This window comes from Pelobates fuscus, chromosome 1, assembly GCF_036172605.1.
Source record: "Pelobates fuscus isolate aPelFus1 chromosome 1, aPelFus1.pri, whole genome shotgun sequence".
Classification (NCBI taxonomy): Eukaryota; Metazoa; Chordata; class Amphibia; order Anura; family Pelobatidae; genus Pelobates; species Pelobates fuscus.
This window is the reverse complement of record NC_086317.1, coordinates 276,884,852-276,899,599: the sequence shown is the minus strand read 5'-3', so window position 1 is coordinate 276,899,599 and position 14,748 is coordinate 276,884,852. Positions and strand designations below refer to the sequence as shown.

The following is a 14,748-nucleotide window of genomic DNA, read 5'->3' as shown; positions in this document are numbered from 1 at the left end:
ACTTGTTTTAGAAACAATCCCAGTAGGGAATTTATAATATGTGTGCTCCTGGCACAAGTAGCTATTTTGGTTTTTCAGTTCACATCAGGAAGATTAAAGTAAGCCCATAATGATACCTTCGACCTTCATTGTCATTGTAGCTATTTTATCAACTAATAGATTATCTAACTCTTCTATTTGTCCAGGGGGCATATAAATCGCACCTACACGAGTTACTGTGTGATTACCAAATTATAACGTAACTCAAATGGACTCTATGTTCGCCTCACTAACTTTTATTAGGCTAGAATTTATGCTATCTTTCACACACAGGGCCTCCTCTTAAACTTAAGTAAAGAGTAGATGTGTAATTAGAAAAACAATGGATATACACAATGGAACACATTTATTAATAGCTATAAAGTAGCTTAAAAATCTAGACTTGCACCAATATTAATCAAAACTATAGAATTGTAAAACAGAATGAAAAACACAACTTTTGCCAAGTACATAGGTAATGGTGGGAAATTAAAACCCATGAGTAGCAATTCTTAACACGCCATATTTCCCCTCATAGCGTATACCAAGAGTGAGAAATTAATAGAATTAACAGAAAAGATGGGTGCAATGACCGCTCCTTATTCAGTCACCGCGTATGTGGTTTAAGTCAAAACACATATTTAAAGTCAAATATAAGCACAGTATTTCAAACTGATTTTTCTTACCTCTTCCCCAATGTATACACAATGTTAAAGTGCCCCCTCAATTTAAAACTGGATGCACCAAAATCCTGCATTAGCAATTTGAAATGTGTGTTAAAATTCTGCTTCTGCTAATTTTCTCAAGATCAATTTTTTTGTGTGCAAGGTATTACAAGACAAATCCTTAGGCAATAACATTATACTGTGGGTTTCTTTTTCGGATTAACATGCTGTCATACTTCTTTCCTGCACAGATGGTTCATTTAGCTGCCAATTAATGTTCTGCCTCTAAATGTGAAAAAAAAATGATTCAATAAATGACATGCAATTTCCCACTACATCTTCTTATTACAAACATTTTCTCACCAGAAAATACTCATCTTTTGGAAATTAGTCTAATGTCCTTCATATTTGAAAAATAAAGTTTTTTAATATCTAAATTAGGGTGAATTAATGCATATTACGAACATGCTTTAGTGATGATGCTTTACAATGTGTTAACAGACACACTCACTTACTGACACACACAGACAAACACTAACAGACAGACACACACACACTAACAGGGTAAATTAATGCATATTACGAACATGCTTTAGTGATGATGCTTTACAATGTGTTAACAATGCAAGAAATGGTACAGATCTTTATAAGAGTTAATGTGGCCATCCTACATTAATCAGTATTACATAGTGCAAGTCAGGTGTTTAAAATATGTGAGATATAAAAGCATTATTACTAATTAGATGAACTGATAATGCTATGTTTGACCTGTGACTGAAACTTTTCTGTTGTCTCTGTATAATGCATAATTATCTTTATGTTTTTTCTAACAGTCAGATGGAGCATGTACCAATGAAAGGCAAAAAATTGCAGTAGTAGTAATTTATTAGTCCAGTAGCGAGCTGCAAAGGAATTTCAAAACTGTGTGTAAATACAGTCAGGTCTGGAAATATTTAGACACTGACACAAGTTTTGTTATTTTGCCTGTTTATCAAAATAAATTCAAGTTTGGGGCGGAGCCTAACTGCCGAGGCAAGCAGACGCACAGCACAAGAGCTCCGGGCCGAAATCGACGATAACAAGCCTGAATCATAGAAAATATCACCCCATTTTAACCATAAACCGTAAGCAAGAACCTCTAACACACCATGGGTCGCAAAAACCAAAAACAACTGCCGGACAGACCTGCCCCGGGTCTCACAATCGGGGAAATGTGGCGGCAGGCACGAGGCCCAAGTGAATCCAAGATGGCGGCGCTCCACGGAGGCTGCTCAGACTTCTCGGAAGACTACTCGGAAGACGCCGACGAGGACTGCCAGTACACCCCAGACCCAAAGCCGGTGACAAAACCCGGCAAACCCAAGAATAACCCTGATGCCGACCTGGTTACCACCGGGGTGCTCAAAACCCTCCTAGCGGATCTGCAGACTAACATCCTTGCGGATGTAACTGCACTACGGGGAGAGCTGCAGGGCCTGACAGGCCGTATTGCGGTACTGGAGGGCTCCTCTCAAACATACCAGCAGACTATCATCACGATGCAGAAGGAAATTCGAGACTTAAGCCACAAGAACAGAATGCTCGAACGGCGTCTGGATGTACAGGAAGACATGAGGAGAAGGTGCAACATAAAAGTCAGAGGGATACCGGAGGGGCTCCCAGAGACTGAACTGTCACATACGATCAAGAGCCTGCTGGCTACCGCACTACCCCCAGGCCAAACCAAACCTATTGCACCTGTGGATCTAATCAGGATCCCGAAATCCGCTGGGGCACCGGACAAAGCCACAAGGGACACTATCCTCAAGTTTAAAAATGGATCGGACTGCTCTCCGAGGCAAAACCCCCGTGCAAATTGAAAACACTCCGATAACCTTCTACAACGACCTGTCCGCTGGAACTCTGGCCTGGCGCAGAACGCTCCGACCTCTCACCGCCACACTCCAGCGACACCAAATACAATACCGATGGCGGTCCTCCCATACCCTCGTTGTGTTGCAGGGCACATCAACTCACCAAATTCACGGCCCGCAGGAGGCAGCGGCCCTTTTACAGACCCTGGGCCTGCCGCAGGCCTCACTCACACAAGCGGACCCCCAAGCCCCCTCCACGCCGGCGACCATCTGGGATCCGGAGAGGAGCGCTCCATTTATACCACGGAACGCAACCCCGATCACCTACGCATCGGTCACAACCTAGACTGGGCCTCCGCTCTAACCTTAACCACCTCATGACCAACCCGCACCTAATCACAGCTTTACGCTCGCTGGGGATCTTGCCTCCCCTGGGAACCCGACAACCTCTACCCATCGGACCGAGATAACATCTCCCTTAAGCGACTAGGCGACTTACGTACACTCGCCTCATGGACACACGACAGCAACTACCATTACCCCAAGCCACTCGAAGTGGACTCCGAACTGACTTACCTTACTCATAAGGACGATCTATTCAGCCTGGAAGCCGACGTCAGCGCTAAATTCAAACGACGGCACGACCTAGACCTCGCTGGAGGCTCTAAGGCTAAGACGGGGTGAGGACAGTCCACGCACCATAACCTCACATTTTCAGGCGAGACTCTCCCGGGACCCGTACGGACATGCCTAGCCGGAACACTGGAGGTCAGTGCCACTCACCTCCGGGCACCAGACCCACAGACTCACCCAAGAACTTGAGCCGCCTGATAACCGGCTAAAAGGCGCCCAGATACCTGTGATGTACTCTCATTATTAAGTTTAATATGATTTGGTTGTGGTTACGTTACATTTTTATTTTGTTATTAATTCACACAGTGCTCACATTAGATATATGAGTAGTGCAAGACATTAAGAACAGCAACAGCCAACCAGAACACAATACGCCCACGGGGGGCGAACATACAAGTTAACTCTTAGTGGCACCACATGGGAAACACCAGCCCGCTTCATACGAATAGTTGAATAACATACCCAGTCGCACCACACAGCTAGCTGCTCCACTTAACACATCACATAGCACCGGCAGATATCATGCTGACCCCGCGGCACAGATTACTGCCTACACCGCCTAACATAATTTAGAGGAAAACCCCTGGAATAACAGCAGGTTACGCACTATTTAAGGCCACATCCGCAGGCCCACTGGGCAACACACATATTCGTTCTGATTACAACAGCTGTGTACAACAAAGTTGTCGCCCAGTCTTAACTTTTACACACACGAGGGAACACCGAGGTTCAACCTCAGCCAGATCCAACAGTTCTGATTCATTTCTGAATGTATGACACTACAGTTTAACCAGTTTCACCAGTTTGATAATGCTCTAAACGAAATGGGACACTCGTTGACTGTTAGATTTACAAATCCTAAAAAAGTGCCTGAGCTACAATTGCCACACCTCGATGTACATTTATGCTTAAATGTCCACATGTTTGAAGCTGCAGTTTAACCAATCCCACCAGTTTAATAGGGCTTAAAGGAAATGAGATGACTGTTGAATGTTAGATTAACAAACTCTAAAGAAGCGCCTGATTTACCAATGCTACACCTCGACGCACAGTTATGCTTAAATGTCTACATGCACGAAACTGCAGTTTAACCAGTTTTACCAGTTTGATAATGCTTTAAACACAGTGAGACACCTGTTGATTGTTAGATTACCTACATTTTAAAAAGTGCCTGATTTACAAATGCCACACTTGGATGTACATTTATGTTTCAATTGTACCTTGACTCAGCTGTCGTGGCGGGCCATGGCTGACTTGTTAACTATTATGCACAATAAAAATAAAGAATTAAAAAATAAATAAATAAATAAATAAATAAATAAATTCAAGTTACATTCAAGTTAATATGGGCTAAAAGTGCAGTCTCCCAGCTTTAATTTAAGGGTATTCACATGCAAACTGGATGAAGGGATTAGGAATGACAGCTCTTTACAATGTAGCAGTTTATTTTTCAAGGGAACAAAAGTAATTGGACAATTTACTTATTTATGTATAGGTGTGGGCTATTATTTAAATTGATTCCAGATGTGGCATAAACATTTGAAAGCTGTTGCTGTGTACCCACAACATGCTGTCAAAGGAGCTCTAAATGCAAGTGAAATAGGCCATCCTAAGGCTGCAAAAAAAAAAAAAAAATCCATCAAAGAGATAGCAGGAAACACACTGATGAGCTCTACAATACAAAAAGTCTGGATGTACACAAAAAAAAAAAAACCAGAGGTGGATGATCGTAGGATCCTTTCCATGGTAAAGAAAAAACCCTTCATATAATCCAGTCAATGAAGAACACTCTTTGGGATGTAGGCATATTATTATTCAAGTATACCATAAAGAGAAGACTTCACAAGAGCAAAGAAAGAGGGTTCACCACAAGCCTCAAGAATTGAAAGGCCAGATTAGACTTTGGTAAAAAACGTCTAAAAAAAAAAGTCAGCCTGTTCTGGAACAGCATTTTTTGGACAGATGCAACCAAGATCAATCATGGAGAAGGCAGTATGATGGCACTGATATACATGCAGGGACGTTTTAGCCGTGAGGCAAACAAGGCATTTGCCTTGGGCGGCATTTTTCAGGGGGCGGCAAAAAAAGCCACCCCCAAACTCCTTGCGGCTAACTGACATGCAGGGAGGGCGGCTGGCGAGGGAGAACTTCCCCTGAGCTGTCTGCTCAGCTCCCTCGCGCGCCGCAGGGTGAGGATGGGAGCCAGAAGATGACGTCATATTCCGGCTCCCAGCCTCACTCTGCGGCGCGCGAGGGAGCTGAGCAGAGTGCTCAGAGGAAGTGCTCCCTCGCCAGCCGCCCGCCCTGTTTGTCTGTGTGTGTCAGTAAGTGAGTGTGTCTGTTAGTGGGTGTGTGTGTGTGTCTGTTAGTGTGTGTGTGTGTCTGTTAGTGTGAGTGTGTGTGTCTGTTAGCTAGTGAGTGTGTGTCTGTTAGTGTGTGTATGTGTGTGTCTGTTAGTGAGTGTGAGCGTCTGTTAGTGTGTGTGTGTTTTTGTTAGCGAGTGTGTGTTTCTGTTAGCTAGTGTATACGTATCTCTCAGTAAATGTATGTGTGTGTATTTAGAAGGCGAGGGAAGGGTTGGGTGGGGGTGGCGCGGGGGGAGGGGGGCGCCTGAGTCTTGTCCTGCCTAGGGCAGCACAAAACCAGGATACACCACTGTATACATGGCTTCCAGTGGCACTGAATCACTAGTATTTATTGATGATTTCACAGAAGACAGAAGTAGTCAGATAAATTCTGAAGTGTTTAGGGATATACTGTCTGCCTAGAGTCTGACAAATTTAGTGAAGTTGAAAAGAAGGCGCTTCACTTTACAGATGGACAATGACCTAAAACATACTGTGAAAGCAACCCAGGAGGTTTTTATGGCAGAGAAATTGAATATTCTGCAATGAATTACAGGCCGAGTCAATTACCTGATCTCAATCCGAATGAGCATGCATTTCACTTGCTGAAGACAAAACTTAAGACTGATAGATCCATGAACAAACATCAACTGAAGACAGCTGCAGTAAAAGCCTTGCAAAGAATCACAAATGAGGAAACCCAGCGTTTGGTGATGTCCATTCATTCCAGACTTCAAGCAGTCATTGCCTGCAAAGGATTCTCAACAAAGTATTAAAAATTGACTTTTTATTTATGATTGTGTTAATTTTTCCAATTACACTTGAGCCCCTGATATAATGGACTGTGTATGAAAATGGTTGCAATTCCTAAATGTTTCACATGAAATTTTAGTTCAACTAATTGAATTAAAGCTCAAAGTCTGCACTTCAATTGCATCTCAGTTGTTTCATTTCAAATACATTGTGGTGTCGTACAAAGCCAAAATTATGAAAAATGTCCAAAGTATCCAAATATTTCCAGACCAGCTGTATATTCCCAATTTAGAACTATTTCAGCATGTTGCTGATTTTAGTGTGTTCTTTAATGCAGAGGACATTTTACATGGACATTTTTCTTCACCAATTATCACAATAGTGCAATTACTACTGCAATAAATATTTTATATTTATGTGCAAAAAATAAAAAATAAATGTAACACACAGTTATTGTTTTTTTTTTTATTGTTTTTTGTATTAACCCTGGTTAGTTCATGCTCTCCAGGGAATGATGCCTAAGTCAATATTGTTGTGTTCTTATGCCTGTCTCTCGTCTTGGTTTTTTCGTTTCTTCCTCTGACTTAGGCATGCACTACGTAAGGCATTTTTCTAGAACCCTCTCTAGGAATCCTCTTTTTCATCGCTGTTGTTTTATGTTCTATTCTGAATCCTAATCTACCTGTGACACAGTGTTAACTTCATGCTACACAGTGCTTATTCTAATTGCATCTTCTCATTCTATGTGCTAATTTTCTAAGTTTCTCAGAAGACTGATAATGTAGAAAAACATTGTATTTATAATGAGAGTTTTCCACATTTCTGAACCATTCCCAGATACTGTTTTCCACAGTGCAAAGCTACACATGAATGATAATGTACTTCTTGCTCATATCTAGAATACAAAAATCTGAAGTACTTAGTGTATTTCCCAGAAATGTTATAACAACAACACATTAATATATATTATCAGTTTCTATACCAGTTTATTACTATCAATATAGACAGTGTGTGATATAGTTTTGTTATGCTGTATCAGTTCATATCTTATTAAGGCCTTTATGTAATATTGTTGGATAAGCTTTCCAACTTATTTAATATTTTTGGTTAACTTTTTAAATTATTTTTTTTAATACCTGAAAAATATATATTTTTAAAAATATATTTTTTTATATACTTAACTTTCCAAATGACGTATCTACAAAAATGCCCTTAGACTTCTGCACCTCATGCACATACACTTATTACACATACATAAAAATATATTAAAAACTGAACCATATTTTCCGAGAGGCAACCCAAGGCCACAATCATATTACACCAATAAAAACAGTTTTTAAATTGAATAAGATATCACCAATATATTTCATCATTTAATTCCCAACAGAATTCACCCACGTTTTACTACATTCCATCTCGCCCACATTTTTTTTAAATAGACAGAGGGAATTATTAGTCTGTGAAGACATTTTATCATAACAATGAGAAGATGAAAATATTTCAAGCAGGATATGTAACATGTAGGTGATAAATAATTAGATGTCATATTTTGCCAAACTCTCATGTTTACATTGTGATATGGTAGGAATAGAAGCTTATATTGTATTGATTTGCTTGCAATTTACCTCTGTACACAAAGAAAGGCTTTTGTAAAGCAATTTGTTTATATTGTATTGTATTTGTAAACATTGTTTTTCAAGCACTTTTTTGTTATTTCTTTAACAAATATGTATTTTTTTGTATTTTGTTTGTATTATTTATTGTGCATGATGTGGCCATTGTATTGTGTATTTTTTCTTTTAAAAAAATCCAACAAAAATATATACATGGAAAAAAATCCCCACAAACTTTAATGGTGACTTCTGTAGATAAATCATGTGGAAAGATTTTCTAATAGTAGTGAATCATTTGGAAAGCTTATTAAATCAAGGCCCAACTTTGAAAGATTGACTTTGACCTTTCATTGATTTTTCTCCTTACGTATTGATTTGAAGGATTATTTTAAGGTGTACTACTGCTGTATATATTAACTGTGATATGTTGACATTTATATAAAACCAATACCTTTTTAGTGTTTTTCTTATATGGCCTTTCTTCAGATAAATATAAAAAATACTGCTCTTAATCATGCTGTGATTTTTGTTGTTATGTTCCTGTTAAACTGATGGGAATTGGTGTTCTCAATAGTAAAGCTAACGCATTTCTTGAAAATATGAGATTAATAAAAAAAAATCCAACTGCTTCCATACACAGGCCTTGATGCAGCATGTTTCAGAAATGATGCCTGAGGATATAAAGACATATTTCCTACTTTCTTCCATATGGTCTTTTGGAGGATGGCTGGATGCTCAGGAAAAGACAAGTTTTAGCAACTGGTGGAAAAGAACCTTTAGAAATCACAGTACATTTCCTGCTGATGGACAAGTAAATATTTCTAAACTACTAAATAAACAAGAACAGTGCTTATATGTGCCAGATAAGAGTAGTATGTATTATAAACCCCACTGGCACATAAAAATGAAACAAACGACAATATATGCAGTACATGTGAATATACTAGTTAATATATGAAGTCATTATTACACTGTTCAGTCACCACATTAAAACCACTGACAGGTGAAGTGAATAACATTAATTATATTGTTACAATGGCACACAGAAGAGCTATTGTAGCTCAAATTGCTGAAAGATTTAATGCTGGACATTATAGCAAGGTTTCAGAACACACAGTGCATTGTACGTCACTGCGTATGGGGCTGCATAGTATTCACTGCCAAAGGTGCCTTCAATGGGGCCGTGAGTGTCAGAACTGGACCATGGAGCAATGGAAGAAGGTTGCCTGGTCTGATTACTCACATTTCTTTTAGATCAGGTGGATGGCCGGGTGCATGTTTACCTGGGGAACAGATGGCAGCAGGATTTAGCCTTAGGACGAAAGCAGGCTGGGCAGAGACATTCCTAGCATTCGTGTGGAGGTTACTTTGACATGTATCTAAAAACTGTTGCAGACCATGTACACCCCTTCATGGCAATGGTGACACTGCAAAAAAGTGTTAAGTAATGCATTGAGGAAAATCACAAAGCATTCAAAGTGTTGCCTTGGCCTCCAAGTTTTCCAGATCTCAATCTGATGATTGAGCATTCTTGGGATGTGCTCGAACAACAAATCCAGTCTATGGAGGCCCCACCTTTATCTGATGCTAATATCTTGGTGTCAGATACCGCAGGACACATTCAGAGGTCTCGTGGAGTTCATGATTGACACATTAGAGGTGTTTGGGCAGTGTGAGGGGTCCTACATGGTATTAAGCATGTGGAATTAATGTTGTGACTGATCAGTGTATAGTTTGGACAATCCATCTAGAGAACTGTGGGTTAGTGTTACCTAAAATTGTTTTGCACACCACTGGAGAGCCCAAATGTTGAATGAACCCACTTTATTATATCCCATAATTATTACATTTTCAGGTTTGATCCTGTGATTTGAAATGCTTCTTTTAAACATTTCATAACAATATCATCTAATGACAGAAATGGTACAGTACCATTTTTTAAAATTATTTTTACACAAGACTCACAGTTTTTTTTATAAGAAAACTCAACTCAAATGATAATATTTCAAACGTGTGTAAGTTTATGTGAAGTAAAAGTATCTTGAACTCAGTGTATCATTTTTTAAAATAGCTAAGGTTTGGGCTAGGATTTCTTTTATCTTAGGGCACCAGGGCATGCATGTTTCAGCTGGCCCAAAATTGCTATTTGTGTCTGCTGTGCTTAATTTAACCATACTGGAAGGAGATTAGGGCACATTGTGGAATCAATGTAAATATATAGAGGCCTCAGTGTAATATTTTTGGATAAGCTTTTCAAATTATTTCATATTTTTGCATAAGCTTGTAAATGCCTTTTCAAAATATCAAAATAACATCAAAACATATATCAACATATCAAAAGATGTCGAAATATTTAAATGTTTTTCAAAATAAAATTAAATAATTTAAAAAGTTTATTAAATAGACGCCACAGAGAGAATAATTCTACATTCTTGCTATTGCAATTGAGGTGTTTTTTTCTAGCAGTTGCCAGCTATATCTTAAATTCAGTTGAAAAATGTAACTTGGCACTGACTAACTTGTGGCAAAGAATGATTGTGTTGGAGTGATGTGTCCATGAAAGAATGTCAGCATCTGTCATCACTGCTCAGGAGCATAAATATTTAATCTCAATCGAACGTTTGTTGCTGACAATCAACCTTCATTTGTGCTGCAGGTCTGGGACTATCATATTGACACTGATACACGACAGTTTGTCAGATGGCATGACACACTTTCTTGCTATTTTGTAAGTCACGGACAAAGCACGGCCTCTGAGGCATTTGTTCACACAGTTCACAGTGAGGTAAGCTTGTCAGACCTGCATATATGTTGGCCTTATTTTAGATATAATGTGTGCTATAGCCTATACTTTGTCTTTATTAAAGGAGATCTTTGTTATAAAAGCATGATGTAAATAAAACAACACAAAAGCATCTTGTGCACATATGATTCTGTAACAGAGCTCCCTGAAGCCCGGCTGGGTACCTCCGCCAGCCACAGCTTTCCCTCGCTATCGACTCGATCTAAAGTCTTCCACCAGATTCCAAACGCAGTGACTATAACCTTTATTGCAGTGTATCACTTTTATATCCAGACATCAGCCCGAAACGTGATGCAGGGAAGAGCAGTTCCCTCCAAGAAACCAGCAGAGACACGGTTAAGGGTGAAAGTAGGACTAACTCTATTGTGGAAACACACATATTTATACCATAAAATTCACTTAGCATACAATAATGAGTTATACAATACATTATTTACATTATTTACTTACAATGTGCTATACACCCAGTAGAAGATTCTCAGTGAATAGAACTCCACACCAGTCCCATACTGGCCCTCAGACAAACTGATTGGCCATGATTGATCTCCCCTGCTGGGCCATGCAGAACTGGTGCTATCAAAGTGCCTTCACAAGTTGGTGGAGAGATCACCGATCTGGATCACTTGCCCACATGCACTTTACTTTACGAGAATAAGTGGAAAGGAGTAGCACAGAGTATCTATGGCTCTTGCAAGCAGGGTAGCTCAGAGCATTACCACGGTTACCACCCCCACTTGACCACCAGGGCTTGCAATGCCTTTAGAGAAAAAAGAAGTGTGTGTATATATTGCTGTAATTAGAAAAAACACAGTAAAACACTGCTCCCCTCTCACACACTGCACCATTGCACACACTGCACCCTTTTCTCACAAATTGCAACGTTTTCACACCTTTTATCCACACACTACCTTCCTGGCATACACACTACATCCCTAATATACACTCTGGATCATCTTTGCACACACTACAGCCCTTATGCACACACACTCTCTATAGTACCTAGCCACATACATTACAGCCCATAGCCACACATATTAAACCACAAACACAACACAGCACAACTGAATGCATAGAATGTCATAAAAAGCCAGAGCTTGTGTTTAGATTTCCAACTATGGGAAGCATGTACTAAAGCACAAAACCTTTATTCATTAACTAATAACTACTATTTGTATCACTCATAATTTATCAAATAATGAGATGTCATTAAATGTTATAACTGTAAAAATATATTCATGAATTAGAATTATTTTATCATGTTAGCTGACTACAAATATAAATGGTTATGTGTTCTTTTAACACAAGTACATATATCCTAAACTTCACCATATATATGTGCTAAGGATGCGCTGGGTGGGACCATGCACATCTTAATGCCAAACTTTCCCCTGTGCTCCCTTTTTTAGGCCTCTGTGTTACATTGGGTTTTAGTTAACATATTTTTGAAGCAAAAAATCATAGCTGTCTCAGTATACACTTGGTATAAGCAAAATGCATATGTTTTAACACATTTTAAAATTAATTATTTCTTGTGAAAAGCTTAAAGGATCTGGGTACATACACTAATACAGTGCTCTGACCACATCTATGAACTCCATAATTGCTCTGCAGTGATAAAATCTTTTACCACATTTTTTAACTAATATTTTCTTTAGGTACACACATTATTACAATGCTCTGACCATAACTATGAACTCCATAATATAATTTCACAAGATAAAATCAAGATATTGTTAGGTGCATAGGGAGAGTCATGTTTTATACTACAACAACATTACTATCTAACCTGTGCTTTTGTAAAAGTGTCCACAGAGGCCTAACAGGGGACAAGTAGGACAAATTGACCCTGCATTAGGGAGTGTTTGGGAATACCTGGTTCACCTATTGCATACTTTTATGCGGCTTTATTAAAACCTGTTTTGTTTTTTTCTGGTAAAAACATTCTGATATTTGAACAGACCAACATATCTTTCACAGCCTTCTGGATTCGATGTGATGCATTGTATTCTGTTATAAAAGCATATTGCAAATTAACATTTAATTTTTTTTTAGAATTTGTTTTAATATTAGAAAATTTAATTTCATTAAAATATTTCATCTTAAATGACTGGTTTAGTATATATATATATATTAACTTTAATTCATGTTAGTGTTTACGAGGCTCCATGACCCTTGGGAAATTATTTATTAAACCATTTAAGCTATGTATATTTTTATTGGACATGGTTTATTAAAGGAATATTAGGGTAGGGTCAATCTTAGTTGACCCCTAATTCATATATATAAAGCAATTCAATGAACAGTTTTACATTATGTAATGAACATTACTGTTTTTTCTTATTTTTTTTATTTTTTTCTGCAGCCACTTTTGTATTTTTCAACCCTGTTGACTACAGCCGGTTGTCCAGTGATGCTGGCTGGAGATGCAGGGTGTGGTAAATCAATGATTGTCCAGGAGGTCCTGAATTCTCTGTGTTCAGGAGATGTTGCAGAAATGTTACAGCTCCGTATTCCTATTAACAAGTAAGTGTGCATGCATATTGAGAAATACTGGAATCCCCCAGCTATATGTACAAATGGTGACCTTCAATGTTATTTTACTACTGTGATCTTACCCCAGTCTCTTTGTAACACATTGTGCCATACAAATAGCTTACAAGAAGTATGGACATTGTAGTTCATCAACTGCTGAGTGAACACAGGTTGCTTCTAACTACCCCAAGCCATTCAATATTTTGATTACTGCCGTCTGTTTTGAAATATAAATACGGAAACAAGATTTTACATATATAAACAGGGTTTGCTCGGCCCACCTCTTATTTTCATGGATTTATCATTTATTTGCAGTTCCACAGATCCCAGGAAATTATGGGAATGTTTGAAAGACCGTCTAGAATGGCAATATGGCACTCTGCATAAACCAGCAGGAAACAAGAAATTATTATGTTTACTTGATGACCTAAACCTTGCTAAGGTGATTAATATATATCCAGAATAATAGACAAATTAATTCCTTATTGCAGGTCAACTTGGAAGACCTGTATTCAAAATTAAACTTTTCTGTCAGATTAAGTAGTGTTAACAACAGATACAACAATGTATAAAACATATCTATAATTGAAATATTTATTATTATTTTATTTATAGAAGATCTGACAGCTTAACCCCTTAAGGACACATGACGGAAATATTCTATCATGATTCCTTTTTATTTCTGAAGTTGTGTCCTTAAGGGGTTAACATTAATATCATTATTAATATTTGCTTAATTTGTTGAAATATATATATATATACATGCAGTGATGTTAAAAAGTATTTGGTGTTGTCCTATCTTTTTCCTTATATGAAATTATCATTCAAAACTTAATTTTATGTTTCTCAAAGAAAAAGATTCTGTTTGTATTATGTTACATTTTGTATTAAGATCTAAAACCGTTCAATGTGATAAATATGAGAAAATACAGGAAATCAGGAAGGAGTACCGTATATACTCGAGTATAAGCCGACTCGAATATAAGCCGAGGCCCCTAATTTTATCCCAAAAAACTGGGAAAACTTATTGACTCAAGTATAAGACTAGGTGGGAAATGCAGCAGCTACTGGTAAATTTCTAAATAAAATTAGATCCTAAAAAAAATATATTAATTGAATATTTATTTACAGTGTGTGTATAATGAATGCAGTGTGTGCGTATGTGTGTGTGTATGAGTGCAGCGTGTGTGTATGAGTGCAGTGTGTGTGTGCATGAATGCAGTGTGTGTGTGTATGAATGCAGTGTGTGAATGCAGTGTGTGCAGGGCCGGTGCAAGGATATTTGACGCCGTAGGCAAAAAACATTTTGCCGCCCCCTCCCCCCCCCCATATGTCCTGACTTCCCCTCCTCCTCCCTCAGGGGTCCTTACCTCCCCACCCCCGTGTTCCTTCACCCCCCCCCCCAGTGGTCCTGACTCACCCCTCCCCTAGTGGTCCTTACCCTCCCCTCCCCTAGTGGTCCTTATCCCACCCCCTCCCTCTCATAGTGGTCCTTATCCCCCTTCTCCCTCCCATAGTGTTCCTTATCCCCCC

General features: G+C 38.6%; 1 protein-coding gene across 1 annotated transcript in view; it reads left to right on the top strand.

Annotated features, from left to right (window-relative positions):
• The window catches only part of LOC134567660 (uncharacterized), a 484,351-nt gene that overhangs the window by 194,518 nt on the left and 275,085 nt on the right, over positions 1-14,748 (top strand). The window contains exons 57-60 of the mRNA XM_063426051.1: positions 8,521-8,691; positions 10,537-10,665; positions 13,046-13,206; positions 13,531-13,657. Of these exons, the coding sequence (XP_063282121.1) occupies positions 8,521-8,691; positions 10,537-10,665; positions 13,046-13,206; positions 13,531-13,657 (588 nt within the window). The remainder of the gene's footprint in view (positions 1-8,520; positions 8,692-10,536; positions 10,666-13,045; positions 13,207-13,530; positions 13,658-14,748) is intronic.